This window comes from Gopherus flavomarginatus, chromosome 6 (genome assembly GCF_025201925.1).
Source record: "Gopherus flavomarginatus isolate rGopFla2 chromosome 6, rGopFla2.mat.asm, whole genome shotgun sequence".
NCBI classification, from domain to species: Eukaryota; Metazoa; Chordata; order Testudines; family Testudinidae; genus Gopherus; species Gopherus flavomarginatus.
In genome coordinates this window covers 112,765,353-112,783,954 of record NC_066622.1, presented here as the reverse complement: position 1 = coordinate 112,783,954, position 18,602 = coordinate 112,765,353, and the positions used below count along the sequence as shown (strand labels likewise).

Here is an 18,602-nt window from a genome sequence, read left to right as displayed (position 1 = left end):
TTAAAAACAAGGAACTTCCAATGCACTACATTTTTAACAAGAAATATCAATCTAACACAATTGAAAAAGGGCAGTTCTACAAGCTTGTTACATAAAAATGTGACATACGTGCACACACTGATTATAGGGGGGAAAAAGCCAACCCTGCCATTTGAAGAATATAAATGTATTTGATATTTACTACTAAAAATTAAACCAAACTCTATTGGTGCTCACTTCCGTTTTTAAAAATTACAAAAAATAATTGGTGTTTTACACTAAAATGTATGTTTTTCTTGTACACTTGATCTGACGGCCACTCAAACGTCGAAATAACTGTCTATAATATTTGCCTGGGGGAAAGATGTTGAATAAAAAACATCAGTTATTACTCCTCATGACTCTGGCTCCCAATCATGGAATGAACTCTGCATGGGTGCAGGCATCAGCCAACACAAAACTCATCTGGGGCTATATAGAGTAAAATCGTGGCTTCAAACGGAATCTATTTTCAAATGCTTACAGTTTGATGGGAAAGATTATTCCAAAAATAAAGAAATCCTAGAAATCCACAGTTGAAAAATGTAAAAAATAAATACAGTACAAAACAGGTCTTGATCCTGCACGTACATAACTTCATACACATGTAGAATCTCACTGATCCCCGAAGGACTACTCATGTGTAAAGATAAACACGTGTAACTGTCTGCAAGATCAGAGGCTAGGTGATGAGTGCCACTTCCTGTCTTTGCTACAGCAAACTATCCCCATAATTGTGATGACATTGTTGGTGATGGGGCATAAACATAGTGAGGTTTCACAGGTGCCCACTGTGTACAGTCATGGAGCTGCTGTAAACAGCCATGTTAAGTTCTGTTCCATTCCAAGAATAAAAGATAGAAGTCTGTTTGCCAAATGATAAGGAGAAAATCAATGCTCAAAGCAAATTTATTTTTGAACGATGTTATCACAAAACAAAGTCAAATCTGTATGTGCAGATATCATGTATGTAAAATGAAAGATTGTGCTTTTCAGTTGTTTCTACTTGAGAATTTATTTTAATCAGTTAATAGTTCAGAGTTATTCATATCTAAGGATGAATCATGAAATCATTTTAAGTAAACCTTTCTTTGCTATTTGTGGTAAGACAAATGAATTAGGTAAGAAAAAAACAGTGAAATGTTCCAACAGAGAGCCCTTACCTTTTAAACAGCTTTCAGAAATTGGTTTTAAACATTTTTTTAAAAAGGGGAAACAACTGTGAATGCACAAGTTTTATTAAAAAATACATAAGGCCTCCTATGAATTTGGCAAAAAATAAAATCCTCCTTTTTCCTTATTACAGTAAGATAAAATTCTTGAATCAAAATGAGTTCCATTAGTATACATAGCAAGTTATGCTGTTCCTTCAGATTTATAATGGAAATAAATAGGCCAATTTAGAATGGAAATGTACTTTTTTTTTATTGTCAAATCAAAAAACACTTAGTTTTAAAGCGATATTTTGCAAGAACAAGAGGAAGTTTAATTAAGCGACAAACAAAGAGCACTGCAAAAGGAAATCATTCATTAGGCACTGAGGTCAAAATTTTAATTGAGGCTCTTGTACGCCAAATTCTGAGCTGCTATAAGTCAGCACAGTTCCACTGAAGCTACACTCTATGTACCAGCTGAGCATCTAAAACGTGTCTTAACATTTTGTGTCTCCCCTATGCAAAATTGCTAATCAAAATCTTAAGAAAATGATGAGTCACCTCAAATCAAGTCACAAGATTCTCTAAAAGCATATATATATAAGGCCACACTTCAATAATGACAATACTCACTTTTTCAGAAATATAAAGAACTAATGGTTTAGATGAATTCCTAGCTGCATCACAACCAATACGTGAAAGTGAAGAGTTTATTTTTTAACACTGAGGGGGTTTTAATGCTACCAAGCATTACAGCAGATATTAATCAATCTGAAACATGCTTTATAAATTTATCTAAAAAATTATTTATGATAGCTTGGCTTCAGTATTTCTTGTCCCCCATCTACTACTAAAGGAGGAACACGTTTACAGAACAGCAAGGACATGTAGCTATCACAAGCTCAGAAGTTCCTGCCATTCACCATTTGTACTCCTAGATGGATATTCTCATTGCTTTGAGTCTGACCAAATTTTATTCTCCCTTTAAAAGGTGCTGGTTGTAGTTGTGGTTGTCAGACGTCTTCCGATATAAATCCTTGGGGAAGAGAATACATGTGAATAAGCATTTTCATTTTAAAAAGAATATACAGCATGTAAGGAATGCTTTTTCCTTCATCAGATTACTAGTATGTAATTTACAGAAGCAGTCGCAGCACCTGATATAGTTAAGATTGCAAAAGAGTTTGTTATAAACACCTGCTTTCAGTTGCTCCTGATTCTGTGTGTACTCTTGACCCATTCACACCAGATTAAGAGGCAAAATAACGTGCTCAGTGTTAGCTGAGCTGTTTACACACCCACTCAGTTATCGGACTTAGTGTTTTCATCAATCACTTTTTATTATTTGTTTGTTCCTTATTTTTCACCTCAATATGATTTCACTATTGTTCTATGTTTTCCTGCATTTGTTTGCTTTTCTCAGATGAAAGAAACGACCACTATGAAAATTAACCATTGTGACCACATTTAAAGGTACCATTTCCTGAGGGTGTTGCAAGTTGTGATCTTGTGCTACTGTACCCATAAGTCAGCTAGAATGTTGCAAGGTCAGAAAAATTTATGGTGAGTCAATAATGAAGTACATATAATGTTAGGGTATTCTTGTTTGTACTTCAAAGGAAAACTTCAGTGTGTTTCTATCAAATCTTGAACAGTTAGGTTTTTTTTATTTCTATTTATATAATCAACTTTGTAGACTTTTATTTTAAGTGAGTTTAAACATATATTTAAGATTTGGTGGAAAGTAAAGATTGGTTTGTTTAAAATCACTTATTTTATTAGGTGATTGGGGTCTGGGACTTGTATATGAAGATAGCTAATCTGTGCCCTCACACATCTAGGAGTGTGTGCCTTTCAGATAGTTCTCCCTTATCTGCAGTCTGATCCAAACCAATTGGATTGGGTGTGTGAACAGAGAGGAAATAAGGGACTCTCCAGCAGGTAAGGAACACTGAAAACAAGCCTATGAAATAACCGTAAACATCACTGGCAACTTATTAAGCCTGATTCTTATCTCATGTTCAATAGTTATACAATGGTCGAACCCCTTGGATCTACTGCTGATTTATGCTGGTATGAGACCACAGCAATTCAAACTGCCCTATGGAATAAGCAAGCTTCACCTTGTTTGTTTATAATACAGTGGCCTGCAACATAAGGCAAACCTTCCCCTGCCCCTTGGAACTTCCAGAGGCCTTTTCAGAGGTCTAGGATCTACAGAGGTGAGAGGGCAGAGGCTGGGCAGATCAGGGAGAAGGGAAGAGTGGGGCTGGTGGGGGAAGCGGATAATCCCCCTTTAACGTCACAGAGATTCCTAGGAAAAAACACAACAATCCAGAATTCTTTATCCTCTCCACAAAGCTCACTCATCTAGGGCTGTGGGAAGTCCCTAGTAAACCTCCATGGGGCCTTGATGTGGATGGCCTGGCCTCCCACAGATTCCCTAACATCTGTGGGGATACATGGGGATCTTCTGGGTTTAGGGATGGGTTCTGAAGCACCTTCTACAGGTAGGGAAACCCCAGCCCCTGAATGGATGGAGTTGAGGGAGTCTCTTCCTCCAGTCCCTTTCCTACTGGTGCGGTTGAAGGTCAGCATAGTCTGGCTCAATGCTAATTTGAAAAATACCCCTCCCATTGTTTTTATAGATGCTCACGTTTCCCAAACATGCAGAATAAAACCCAGTAACTTTTTTCCCTTTAGATTTATAATCCAGTCATGACAACAGAACTGAATGCTGTGTCTGATGTATAATTCCTAACTTCAGCTTTTGACAGTTTTTTAGGTAAATCCTCAAGTACTGAGAAAAACACCGAGGAAAGCTGACCCATGCCGCAATGCCACAAGCAACAGGTAGGACACTTGCAAAACAAGATTACTGGTCACGTTTGGCCATGTTTTGCTTTGCTTCTGTGGTAAAATAGCTTCTAAGTAGTGGATACTAGTTAGTGAATAACTGGTCAGTGTGGCAAAATAGTTGTACCATTTAAATTGTCGGCATATGAAGAACTACAGGTTGGAATGACACTATTCTGATTACTGGTCACGTTTGGCCATGTTTTGCTTTGCTTCTGTGGTAAAATAGCTTCTAAGTAGTGGATACTAGTTAGTGAATAACTGGTCAGTGTGGCAAAATAGTTGTACCATTTAAATTGTAGGCATATGAAGAACTACAGGTTGGAATGACACTATTCTGATAACAGATGAGAGAAAGCTACAGTAGAAAGACTTTTTTTTTTTTTTTTTTTAAATAAAGAACTTACCCTAGCCCTATGGCAAGCAAATGAGAGAGAAGCAGAGATGGGAGAAAAACCTTTAAAAATTCTGCTGAGAATATGCCCCCTTTCTTCATCATGCTTGTGTTTCTCATGCTGAGAGATGCAGTACGTTTAGGGTGTTTAAAGAGAAATTCCCTAATTTAGGAGAGGAAAACAAACATCACGTTAGCAAATATACATTTACCACCCATAAAAATAAAAGCCCCAGCTGAAGGACTGCAGGATGCTGAGGACACTCACTTTGGTGGGATGTTCTCAGGCCTACTGGACCAATCCCATATCCAGTCTGAATTTTTCTGCAAGAGCCTTTCTATTTCTTTTCTTCTTTCAAGAAAATCTTCTTCAGACTAAAACAAAGAGTCTTCATCAAACAGTGCACTGGACGGTTATCACTACACAAACAACCACCACCACCATCCTTATAGAAACTGGATTGACTGACAGAACTTGGGACTTTTTCTGACTTTGCCCAACGTAAGGCCCTTTTGGGTTGTACTGCCACAATGCAGCCCTCTCATCTGTCCCCCATGCTAATTCTCAATTTCATTTGGGGTATCCCAATGTTCCTGCAACCCTGTATTCAACGCCTTCCCTCTATGCAGGGTGTTTACCTCAGGCTGCTTTATTTTATTTTTATTTTTTTTAATTTCAGTCAAAATGGTTCAATCGCTTCCAAGAACAGGACTAGGGAATAAATGTGGTGTTTTGCCCCTGACAAACAATGTGAAAAGCTCTCCTGTCTCCATGCTTTGGTACAGAGACGTGATATTTGGCAAAGGGTGGCCTTTGTATCAGGGATATGACTTTTGCCATCCCTGTGAAAATGGGCATTGAGAAACCTGAGGAACAGAGACTGGGACTGAGATGTGGAACCAGGGATGGGGAAGAGACAGGACTCTGAAGGAGACAGACTGGCTAGAGATGGATGGTTTAAAACGTGTCAGACTTGGGGGGAATAGCAGAAGTGTCCATGAGCACCAGAGTACGCTCCGCTCCAGAGGGAACCCAAGATTCTCAGTCTCACCATTCCACAGCTGCCAACAAATAACTGAAATCCCAGGCAAAATCTCTCATCTTCCTCTAGTGATACTCCATATAGAGGATGAGAACCTGCTATCAGTTACTCCCTTAGCTCAATTGGCAGAAGTTCGTGTGCTGGATATACAGGTTCCAAGCCTGTTGATGACCCATGTGGGTTTCAATATAATGCCACATAATGGAAGGCTTGTGTTTTCAGTTCACTTTTTTAAAAACATAAGCAGCCACACACACACACCCACACCACTATGTTAAAAAAAACACCACCACATTATTAAGGTTACAAAATCCAGCACTCAAAAGTTAAGAAATACCTGTTTACTTCCTAACTTTTGAGTGCTCAGAAACTTAAACTTAAAGGTTGCCTCTGAAATCTTAATTTGGTCCCCTTGTGCGCATGCATTATGATCAGGGGCGGCTCTAGAAATTTCGCCGCCCCAAGCACGGCGTCATGCTGCGGGGGGCACTCTGCCGCTTGCCAGTCTCACAGCTCCAGTGGACCTCCCTGGGAGGTCCACTGAAGCCGCGGGACCAGCGGACCCTCCACAGACATGCCGCCGAAGGCAGCCTGCCTGCCGCCCTCCCGGCGACCGGCAGAGCGCCCCCGGCGGCATCCCGCCCCAAGCACGCGCTTGGCGTGCTGGGGCCTGGAGCCGCCCCTAATTATGATACAAACTTTTAATTACATTTCCCATTCTAATTTTTCCATAGGATCCCCACTTCATTCAGTACATAGGGTGGACTTGCTTTGAAGATTAATCAGGGCTGAATAGAGAAGGTGGCTATTGTCTGTAGGATCCCTGCCTCGTATGTTGCAGAAGTTGGAAGGTGTGTACTAAATGAGGCAGAGGACTGCAGGAAAAAAGCAGCTGTATTGGTTGTCAGCAGTCTTCACAAGTATTTAAAAAGTAATGTATAAAAATGTTTTAATATATTTAACACACAAAATATTAAGGATAAATTATCTAAGTAACCTGTAGAAATATACCTGCTCAACCCCAGTTATTAAAGTGAATGGGGATCATATGGCTAAATACCAGATCATTGCTTTTAAAATTTACCTTTTGAAGCTATAATTTCTGACAGACAAAATGAAGGTTTTGTTAGGCCTGAAGTTACTACTTTTAAATTCATGATACGCTCATTGCAGCACATTATTATTTATAAATAAAACCAACAGCATAACATAAGAATGGCCGTACTGGGTCAGACCAAAGGTCCACCTAGCCCAGTATGCTGGCTTCCAACAGTGGCCGATGCCAGGTACCCTGAGGGAATGAAGAGAACAGGTTATCATCAAGTGATCCATCCCCCGTCACTCATTCACAGCTTCTGGAAAACGGAGGCTAGGGATACTCTCTCTGTCCGTCCTGGCTAACAGCCACTGATGGACCTATCCTTCATGAATTTATCTAGTTTTTTTTGGCCTTCACAACATCTTCTGGTAAGAAGTTCACAGGCTGACTGGGTGCTGTGTGAAGAAATACTTCCTTTTGCTTGTTTTAAACCTGCTGACTATTATTTTCATTTGATGACCCCTACCTCTTATGTTATGAGAAGGAGTAAATCACACTTTATTTACTTTCTCCACACCAGTCACGATTTTATAGACCTATCATATCCCTTCTTAGTTGTCTCTCTTCCAAGCTGAAAAGTCCTAGTCTTATTAATCTCTGCTCCATATGGAAGCTGTTCCATACTCCTAACCATTTTTGATGCCCTTTTTTGAACCTTTTCTAATTCCAGTGTATCTTTTTTGAGATGGGGCGATCACATCTGCATGCAGTATTCAAGATGTGGGCATACCACGGACTTATATAGAGGCAATATGATATTTTCTGTCTTATTATCTACCCTTTTCTTAATGATTCCCAACATACACCTGCTGGCGTAAGCCTGAGCAACGCAAAGGGCTGGCAGTCATGTCAGGAGGAGGAAATTTCGGCCTTGCAGATCTTTGACATTACTGAATATCAATAATAATTGTATATCTACTGAACCTATTTTTGTAATATCTGAGTACCTCACAATCTTTAATGGCTTTTATTCTTCTAAGACCCCTGTGAGGTAGGGCAGTATTACCCCCGTTTTACGGGTGGGCAATAGAGACTATGAGTAGATTGTATGACCTTCGGCAAGGTCACACACGATGTAGGTGGCTGTGCTGGGAATCAAACCCAAGTCTCCTGAGTCTCAGTCCTGTAGCCTATTTAGTGAACCATCCTTCCTAATCACTACTGTAACTTCAGACCTACATGTAGGGGATTTTCAAAGAGGCCTAAGAGAGTCAGGCACTAAACTGCCATTAAAATATAACTGAGCACCTGACTTCCTTAGGCCCTTTGAAAGTTCCAGCTCATGTTTTCAAAAAAAGTGACCATGCAACTCAGTAGCTTATAACTGTCCATACAATGGGGCCCGATCCTACGAAAACTTAGGGTAATACTTAGGGTAATACACTGCAGTAAAACACCTGCAGCTGGCCCGGGTCAGCTGGCTCACAATGCAGAGCTATAAAATTGCTGTGCAGATGGCTGGGCTCAGGGACCCAGGAGCCAGAGTTAGCCGATACTGACCAGCTGTGGGTGTTTTATGCGTAGGCCCACCTTTAAATAAGTATCTTGACTCCAGCGAGAAATCCCTTTTACTCTCAGGATTAAAGTTACTCAGTTGCTTAATCTTTGCAGGATCAGTCTCATCTTTTCTGTGTATGTTTTCTTAGGCTAGTCTTGGAACTGTGATAGTCACAAACACGTTCTCAAAGGAGGGGTGATTTGGCTTTTACCTGAGAGCTATTCTTTTCTCCACTGCTGTGAGTCTCCATTTCAGAAGCTCTGTTAATGTCTTGAGGTGTCTGGGAACGAGGAGGGCTTTGTAAACAGCAAAAGGAGGGAAAAATCTCATTAAATTCTTCATGCTGATATTCTCTATATAGGGAACTAAAAGTTTGCAAACAAACGTTGTTGGAGCAGCTGCAATTTCTTCTACTGGACAGTTACAGCATTGGCAGCAAGAGCATAGGCTTCTCCACTGCAACCCTGACCTAATGGAACTACCTTAGAGTTGCAGCATAACCCATCCTCCATGCTCATTTGACTACATCCGCCAAGAAGGAAGCCAGTTTAATGCATGATATAACCTTTTGCACATGTGGACATGTGTTTACAGGATTACTGGACTTCCCCCACAACATAGTTCATAAATATCACTGAAGAACAGCAGATAGATGATAATGGCTTTTGGCCTTATTCAAACCAGCCACCTAGAAATGGAGCTCCCACATCCCCTTGCCCATTCCATTAGTCTTCCAGTTCCTTCAATCAAATTAAACTTTATAGTGCAGATCCTCCACTGGTGTAAATTGTCACAGCCCCAATGAAATCAGTCAATTTATGAGAGCTGCCTCTTATGGAAATTGTTTTTAATGCTGCTACTAGAAAGCTCTATGGTCCATAAATTAGATATAAGCTAAAATATCATTTTAGCAATTACCTAAGGTCACAAGCACACATTTTGTTTTTATCATCCTTTTTTACCATTACTTTTCCATAAAGCTAATAAAGTAACACCTTACACCCTAAGAATGGCATTGGCATTGTTTCCGCACAGACTGATCGTACAGTCTTAGGATGGCAGCCACCATGTGCAAGCCTAGGTTGTGAAAACATCAGATTTTCTTTTATTAGAGCAGGAATGTTGCCAGTGATTTAGCAGTATATCTGCGCAAAGTGCAGCTGATGCTGATACGCTTCCCCTACAAAGTCACAGCATGTCAAAAACTTTGAAAAGACCCATTTACAATGTGTGATTAAAATTTTCCATGGCTTTTTCTCTCATAATTTTTTTATGGTTTCAGGATGGGCTGCTTCAGAAACAGTGTTCCTATTTTTAGCTATATAAAAAGAGTTATTTTTTTATACAGGTGTGTTTATATAAATAATCTCTCTCGCACACGCGCACCAGGAAAACTACACTATAGTAAGCACTTCTGTGTTTGTAATAATGTATTTATAGCTACCTATCACAGCGTGAGCTTTCTCTTGAACTGCTTCTCCCGGATTCATGCTGGGCATCTAGGAGTATTTTCTCCATGTCACCATTGTAAATAGAAATAGAGTCTGGTACTTGCTCTTGGCTTGTTGGCTGGACAGGGTTACCATTGCCATTGCTGCTGAAGTGCAGCTCCACCCAGGAACCTGCTTGGCACAATTTAAAAACAAAACAGGAAAAAGCCACAAAGACAAATATTGAAAGTTGAAAAACAGACAAACACCCACTTAACATTTTCAGGTTAGGTCTGATAACCTCATTCCTGCCTTCTACAACATGATTACACCTGGTACACATGAGTTATTGCTGGTAAAACTCTATTCCAACAAGACTTTTAAAGGGGTAAAAGTTGTATCCCTTTCAGTTACTTCCAAAATAGTTGTCTGAAGACCTTCATCCCCCAGGGTAAATATACTGATACCAAGTATCAGAGGGGTAGCCGTGTTGGTCCGGATCCGTAAAAGCAGCAAAGAGTCCTGCGGCACCTTATAGACTAACAGACTATAAGTCTATAAGGTGCCATAGGACTCTTTGCTGCTTAAATTGATACTGTTCATATTGTTTGTTCTTTTTATCCACTTTTTTGTCTGTTAAGGGCTCGATTTAAAGCTCATTAAGGTCAACAGGAGTCTCTGAATTGAGTTTAATGGGCTTTAGATCAGCCCCCCCCCCCCCAGACATTTGTGTAATATGGTTTGTTTTATAGCAACTGCCCACTTGTGGACAAGCAACTCTGTGTAAAAGTTGCTGCAAGGGCTCGAATGTCAGACCTCTACCATGGGTGACTCTTCAGTGTGATGTAAAATGTACCAGAAAGTACTGGCTCGATGCCTTTAGTATTCCAGTTAATGACCTGGGGAAGAATGGCTACCAAATGCCTAGATGCTTTTCTTAGAAAGCTAATATGTCATGCAGTTCTGATTCACAGGAAATACATGAAAGTACAAAGTGTCTGCCTCGATACAAAGCTACAGAAGCTCTTATTTTAATTCAGTGAGACAGGCCACTGTTTACATCTTAATGGCTCAATGCAGTTGAAAAATATGGATTCTAATCTCAAGGACTGACTTCCTCGGCCAGGGTTCTCACTGTTAATTTATTCAATATTGTAGAATCATCGCTCCATAAAAAAAGTGCTTGTTGTTTAACTTCTTCATTAAGCACATTTTAAAGCATCACTGTTGGGCAATATAGGATGTTTGGCAATTGCTAGATCAGCTAGTGCATCCTAAAATATATGTAAGATCAGCTGACAGTGACATGTTTCTCTTATCAAAATGTGTTCAGTAACAACTAACTTCTATGTTAAAAGCACCACCAAAGGACCTAGAGTTGGTTCTTCATTTATAAAATCAGCTAAGTGGATAACACTTAAATACATAAATAATCAATGGAGCCTATTTATATAAAATGTTCATGTACACAAAGTTTTAAAATAGTAAATATTGACATAGTGTCCCTACCCTGAACAGTTTATTATCTAAAGTCGAGGTTCTCAAACTGGTCCGTGGACCACCAGTGGTCCGCAAACTCCATTCAAGTGGTTTGTGGATAGTTCCCTCTAAGGTGTGCACCTGGGTGGCAGCACACAAGAGAAATAAAGGGCCACCCCCTTAATTAGTGGAGCTGCGCAGACATGACTCCACTAATTAAGTGCCTGGACACTGGAGAAAACACACGTAAGGTGAGGTGGTGGCCTTGAAGGGGAATAGCGGGGAAGGTGGGGGGGGCAGGGGGTTGGGGAAATTTGGGATGTGCGGCTGCCAAAGAAAGAAGCAACCTTCCCCAGCTCCAGGGCTGTGGCTGCCGGGGAGAGACAGCCCTCCTTCCCAGCCCCAGCTTGGGGGCTGCCGCGGTGAGGGAGAAAGGGAACCTCCATTGCATAACTGATATTAAAATACGAGTTGTGTGCTTTTATTTGTAAAACAAAAAAAAGTTTTTGTTTTTTTTATATTGCACTTTTATCTAAAGCGCTTTACAATAGTTAGCTAACAGTACAAACAACATTTGGAAAGACCATTAAGTGGTCCACTGAAACCCGCGGCAATTTTCAGGTGGTTCGTGGAAAAAAAAGCTTGAAAACCACTGACCTAAAGGCAGTCCAGGCACAGTACAATTAGGTAAAAGATGACAGTATTTGCATTTTGGTGAAGATAATAGGTGCGACTTTTAATGAGAGAATGTGGAAAGGGGAGGGTACTGGCATGTATTAACTGGAGGGACCATTCTTACAAGAGATTTAAAAGAAGCCAATAAATCAGTACTAGGAAAAGGAACAGTAAGGAGAGAGGCTTGAGCAGAGTGTACGGAGCATGGCATACACAAAGAAATGAAATCAAAATAAATAATGTAGTAGCTTTAATAGAATGCAGAAAGAATGGAGCCAATACAGAGATTTGTGAAGTATGAAATGTAATCAGAGCGACAGGACAGAGAGGATTCTTGCTGGCTGTGTTCTGAGTGGACAGAATGTTCAAGAGATAAGAACAGGAATTGAATCAAGCTAATTTGTGTTGTAGTTGACTAAATGGACAATTTAATAACCTCTCTCTAAAATCTGAACTCCATATAATCCTTTGCATGAAAATAACTTGGGATAACAAAGTTGGGGAAAAACACTTTACTTCACCATCACCTGTTGCCTTCCTATCTCTTCATCTGTCTGATTGTCTATATAAAAACTTTTCTTCATCCTTCTGTTCTGTTGTGGTAGAAATCCTGAACAGGCTCAGAAGAGTCATCAGTGTGGATGTTTAAGTAGATGTGGCCTGACTGTGGCCCTCACTTTTGCACCTTCAGCAGTTTTAAGCCTACCATCTGGCTCCCATCCTGCCCTGCCTTGCTCCAAATGCCTCTTTCCAGCCCTTGCTCACCTTTTGCTCCTCCATTTACTAGGTGTAGGATATGAAAGAAATTAAATTGAAACTATGCCTGTCTGTTGTATACACCTTTACAGGAAAAAAATTAGTTTGTCACTGGATGGTGTGTTGGTGATATCACATAACTCAGCCAACTGTCATACAGTACAGACTATATTTGCATGCTGCAATCCTGTTGGTGAAAGTACATATGTTGACTTTTAAATAATTATAAGCCAAATATTTGATTTTTGCGAGCATGCCAGATACATATGAATCAAAAAACTCTTGTCCAAACCACACCAGAGATATAGAGATAGCTTTTGTACATACATGCAGTGTACTGATTACTATCTTACATGCTGTTAGCTTTGTACCAAAATAATTTAACATGCTTTACTATTGTGAATCTGGACATGATCTTTTTATAGACTTATCTGATTATTTAAATAATGTTTAAAGTGCTTTGAATTTGAAAAATGTTATCTTAATACTAGGTTAATGTCTGAACAGGTAACCTTATGTCTTTTAATCACAATAATTACTCAGCATTTTAGCTCTGTTGCAAATGGCTACTCATTGTCTCTGAGTTCCAGCAATGTGAGAATACTTATTCAAATTAAAGACAAGATAAACAGTGATTAAGTGCTCTCAGGACTGATTTTAGACTTTAAAGTATTCTGTATTCCTGCAATTATTAGAATGCACAATAATATGGGATTAGAGTAAATGGTTATATTAGGCCATCTTAAACAAGTGGAAATTACAAGTAATACTCTGACACCTTAAAGACTAGCAGATGTATTGGTTAGTCTTTAAGGTGCCACAGGACTCTGTCACTTTTTACAGATCCAGACTAACAAGGCTACCCCTCTGATACTTAAGTAATACTCTGTTTGCTCTATTAGCATGCTATGCTAACACCTAAGCGCTGTTTTATTTCTGCAGCCTTTGAGTCCATCTACACTACAGATGCAAGTGCCAGGAGCCTCCAGTTGCAACTGAGTTAAATCACAGTTCCATCTTTTACTCTTTGAACAAAATCAAACTATGTTCTCATATGATGTAAGAGATCTGGACCTGAATTGTATGTGTTGTACAGAGAGAACCTTTGATAATGGCTAGTGCTGGTAAAAGTGTTAAAATTGTCAAAATCCCAATTCTCAAACCCATTATTAATGATCATTTCCTATTTATACAGTTCCACAGACATTTAAAACTGCTTCACACAGCAAACTAAAGACAGTCTCTGGTTTAACACACAATTCAGACATAACACAGCATGTATGAGAGAATAGGGAGAGGACAAGATTGACTTTAAAAGATCATGAGCTAAACACACATTACATACACATCATGTTTGTTTGTTTTTACATTGTATATTCTGGTGATTGGGGCTATAGCTAGATTACTATAAATCAGCTGTTGCAATAGTGATTAGATACTGAAGGCCTATGTTTTTATAAAGAACAGGAACAAACAGATAAGAGAGTAGGGGCTGGGAGGCAACCTAAATGGAATGAGTCATGGGGTGGGGGGGATCTGAAGGAAAAAAATAAGGTTAACTGGTTCACTGGACCAGGCAGGATTATGCAAAAAATAGGGATCAGCATGAGAAAAGTCATGGATAGAGTAACTAGTGGGACAGTATTGGATTTGTGAATATCTTTAGTAGGATACAGTACTTCCAAAATTAGTCAGTGCCACAGAACATTTGCACAAAATTCTGATGTCTGAAATGACAAATTGCTCAGAGAGCAGGCACAATTCAATTTGTACAGAGTAGAACTCTCTGTATATCACAAATATCAGTGAAAACCTCTCTAAAACAACTGTCCTTCACATGCCTTAATGCTCAATCACAGTTTTACCACCTCCCCCAACAAATTCCTTTGCACTTCCAACATATCATATACAAGGAAGATGTGCAATAACACTGGAGCCTATTTGAATGCACAATCTCTTAACTCTGATTTAGCACTTTTTGGTTTGCAAATAACATATTCTATACTTTACCAGGGAGCCCATGTCTCTTGAGGATCTATCCTTGGCAGTGAAGCTGTGTGTGATTCAGATTTCAGTGCTTTCTGAATGTGTTCCATTCTTTCACGCTATCAGAATTTCTTTCATCTCTATTGTCACCTAGTCACTGAGCCAGCCTTGACTTCCTGGGTGGAGAAACAGCTCTCTCTCTCCATGAGCTTTCTAAGAATCTCCTGCCAGAACTGCTATAAAATTACAACTCACAATAAATAAAATGGAACCTTATTTCCCAAGAAAACCTGATATTTATATCCCAGGTGTAAGTATGGGTTTATCAGGCAAACCTGTCTTAGTGTCCCATTCTAGATGAGGCACCCATATAAATGTTTGCATATAGTGTTTAACATCATTACCTTTCCAACCACACAAAGGATAAGTGACATACCAGGCAAAGTCCCTTTATGCAATGTGTGTCCTATCTGCATGTATCAGTGATAGAGAAATAAGACCATCTGAGTCTGTCTCAAAAAAAAAATCACCACCACCACCAAAACCCTTCCAAGGCTCTGAGAGTTATGAAACACCCTTTTGTGGTTTTGCTACGTGCAAAACTCCTAAACTGGCATATATACTCTGTGCAATCAAGTAAACCAAATTGCTCTGTCTGTCACATTGGCACAAAGGGAAATCCCAGAGAAGAGTGGGGACGTAAAGTAGATTTTTTATCTTTATTCCCAAAACTCCCGTATATACAGGAAATACCCACTTTTTCCAATTTGAGGTGAATAAGGAAGGATTTATTTAATATTTTCTGCAAACTGATTTCCATATTTTTTAAGTATGCCAAATACATGCTGTGATTTCATTTCCTTTTTCACGCTCAGTAAAACATTCATATCTATTATAATCCTAACTCACTTTGTTCCATTTCCATGCTGCCTAAGTATTTTGAAACAAATGTATATTCAGTCAAAGTATTATAGTTTACTGCAAGGGGTGGAGATGTCAAAACTAGAATAGGTAAATTTGAACTTAAAAAAGATGTTAAATGATAGATTATTATTAATTTCCAGTAGAAAATCAGTGTGTTAGGTACTTCCAAAGCCACCTTTCCTGCCCCATAGATTCTCAGTCTAAGGAACCTGAATTGTATCAGGGAGATGGCAAGAATGTGTTTTTCTTTCTTAAACACACAGCTAGCCATCCATGCAGCCATAACTGTACCTGCCATGTTACCATAACTGGATTGCTGCTAATGGCAACCTCACTGCTGGGGGGGAGTGGGGAGGAAGGCGGTGCGTGTAACAAGATCCCGCACTGACTTTGTGATTTTTAAATTGCTCACATTAACTCTGTATCTAGGCAAGCTACAATAAGCCCAGTACACACACACACACTAATTTGGGAAGTTAAGAACAGCCCTGCCTGTCTGTTCCCTGCGCATGCAGTACTGATCACCATTTGCAAGTGCTGACATTTGCCCCTTGCTTGTCAAGTTTCATGTTTACTGAATGATTATTACTGAGCGTAACAGCAGACCTTGACTTGGGAAGACGTCACATGCTAGAAACAAAGGGAACCTGGGTCTAAACCAGCCCCCGTTCGGTGCAGCAAGTCCTTAGGTGAGACCAGGCTGATGGGGCTTTCCCTAGCAAGGCCTGCGAACTAGGGGGCCCGGGCACTGGTAGTCAAGGGGGGAAGGGCTGGCTCTTACCATGCAAATTCTCCTCTTGTAGGCTGAGCCCCTCGCCCTGCGACATTGTCTCTGGTTTCTTCTAGGCAGGAGCGTTTCTATTTTCAGCCTGCCCTCGCTGCCTGCTCTCTCCCGACGCTGCTGGCGGGAGCAGCTGCTGCTGACTGCGGCCACGTACGCACCGCCGACTGACTAGCAGCTGACACGGTCTGTTATTGTTATTGCCGCTGCTGCAGGTTCGGGGCTTTGTTTGTGATTATGACGTCTCGAGGGAACGGGCCACCCTGATTGGTTGTCATCACATTCCTCCCCCTTTGCCCCTGTAACGCTGGCTGGTGCACTGGCTGCCCGGCGAGCTCGGGAGCTGCTGGGAACAAAACGCAAAGGCTGGATGCTACGAGCAAGCAACAGCAGCTGCAGGTATTGCTCGATTCGAGCAGTCACTGGCCTCTGGGTCCTAGTGGCGCCCCATCGCCACTGCAATCGCTGTTACCAAGCAATTATGTAGTCCCAGAGTTTAACACCCGCCCCCTCCCCCGGCCTTGCCTCGCCTCCTTAATGGCTAGTTTGACTTTGCATTGGACACTTGTAGCTGGCCTCATTTCAGATTGGATGGGAAATGGGGACTGTCTAAATGCTCGGTTCCTACCACACTAATGTGCATTGATTTCTAGGCATACATGCATGACCTCATGTTCTAGCACTAATGTCTGGATCACTTATTCATTCCTCCACTTGCTATGTGTAAGCGGGGGAATGGTCCCGCTATCGTAGGGAACTTTCCTGTTTTATACACTACCCCGGTGAAGTGGGCTAGCAAAATGATCTGAGTCCTCGCTCCCACTCCCTTTACCCAGAAGCCTGCCTGACCTTGAGGGGTTCCCTTCCACTCTCCTGTGTGGCAGAGTCCTTGTAACCCCAACAAGGCTGGACCCAGGATTCCTGGGGGCTCGACCCCCATCCTTGTTGTGGTCACTTAGGGCAGGGGATAGGGTGTCCCCACTCCGGGATGCTCTCGCTGCACTGGACACTTCCCTGACCCACTGAGAATTATATACAGTTCAAAGCAAACACAATTTATTAAACAGCAATCAATTAAAAAAAATAAGGAAAACGTGGGAAAAGTTAAAGGAAAACACATAACCCTACTCTGTGGCACAGGGACATCACAACCAGAATCTCTGGAATGTAAGGGAAGTTCAGTCTGTTCCTCACAAAGTCCCAGGCCTCCTTTCTCAGGCCCTGGCTGTGCTGCAGAGATGCTGCAGGTCAGACACTTGCCCTGGCCGTGACCACACACCTTCAGGCTCTGGGTGGCAGGACCCTTCTTCCCAGCGTTGCCCCTGCCCTGTCAGGGTTATGATCCCCCTCCAAGTCTGTCCTGCAAGGCCTCTTGGCTGGGGGGGCCCCTCGATCTCCCCAGCTGCTCACCATACCCAGCTCTGGACAGCTCCAGCTCCCCTCTGCCTCAGCGCTGCTGCTGCTCTGTCTCCAGCTCTCTGGCCTGCTTTTCTGGCCCCTTTGGCTCTGTGGCTGCAGCCCTCCTCCCAGCACAGGTCTGCTCTCTGGGCTGCTGCTGTGGCTCTGCTCCCAGCACTGACCCGCTCCCTGGGCTGCTTCTATGGCTTTTGTTGCTGTGACTTTGCTCTCCAGCTCAGTTTGGGATCCTGCTTTTTCCTGAGCTTGGCCCCACTCTGTCTCAGGCAATTCCAGCTCACATGGAGGACGGGAACTGTCCCCCTGACTCCCTGATTCGCTTGCCTGCCCGATCAGTCAGGCTGACCTGAATCATTGGCCTCTCCCCATTGTTCCTGGAGACTGTCAGTCTCAGCATCCTGATTTCCCAATCAACTCTTCCCCTTTCTTTTGATACTGTGAGCTAGCTAACCAACTCGCCCCCACCCTCCCACTGAGTTTTAGTCCCTTTACATATGCAACTTGTTACTGACCTTTGTGCCTAGAAGTATTTTATCTTTCCCTACTCTACTAATTGTAGTGGCCTTTAGCCACTGTGGGGCCTGGTTTACACCTAAAACTTGGATCAACTTAGCTATCTCACTCAGCATTGTGAAAAATTTCACACCCTGTGTGACATAGTTAGGTCAACCTAACCCACATTATACACACTGCTAGGTCAAAAGAAAAATTATTCCATCAACCTAGCTATTTCCGCTCAAGGAGGTGGATTTACTAGAGCGATGAGGGAAAATAACCCTTCTGTTGCTACAAGAAATCTCTACACTACAGTGCTTCAGACATTTCTGATCAAAACGGCCACAGTCAAATTTCAGTTTGTTGTTGTAAATTGCTTTTGAACCATCTTTGGTAAATAAACAAAATTCTATATTGATTTTTTTAAACTTTCTCTTTCAACACATTCTTGTTTTATTGGTGGCAAAAAGGGTTCATAATTATATGCAGTTACAACACCCTGTGAGCACACATTTAATAAATGCAATGTAATAAGAACTAGACCACTGCATATCTGTGAAAATGCTGGTGTGTTGCATAGAAAAATTAGAAACATAGG

General features: G+C 41.2%; 1 protein-coding gene across 1 annotated transcript; it reads right to left on the bottom strand.

Moving 5' to 3' along the window:
* Positions 1 to 898: 898 nt before the first annotated feature.
* BNIP3 (BCL2 interacting protein 3) lies at positions 899 to 16,487 on the bottom strand. The gene is made up of 6 exons (XM_050959751.1): positions 16,094 to 16,487; positions 9,507 to 9,684; positions 8,274 to 8,358; positions 4,691 to 4,797; positions 4,436 to 4,585; positions 899 to 2,208 (listed from the first exon to the last, which is right to left on the bottom strand). The coding sequence occupies exons 1-6, from the start codon at positions 16,137 to 16,139 to the stop codon at positions 2,157 to 2,159; spliced, it is 618 nt and encodes a 205-aa protein (XP_050815708.1). The 5' UTR covers positions 16,140 to 16,487; the 3' UTR covers positions 899 to 2,156.
* Between the last annotated feature and the right edge of the window lie 2,115 nt (positions 16,488 to 18,602).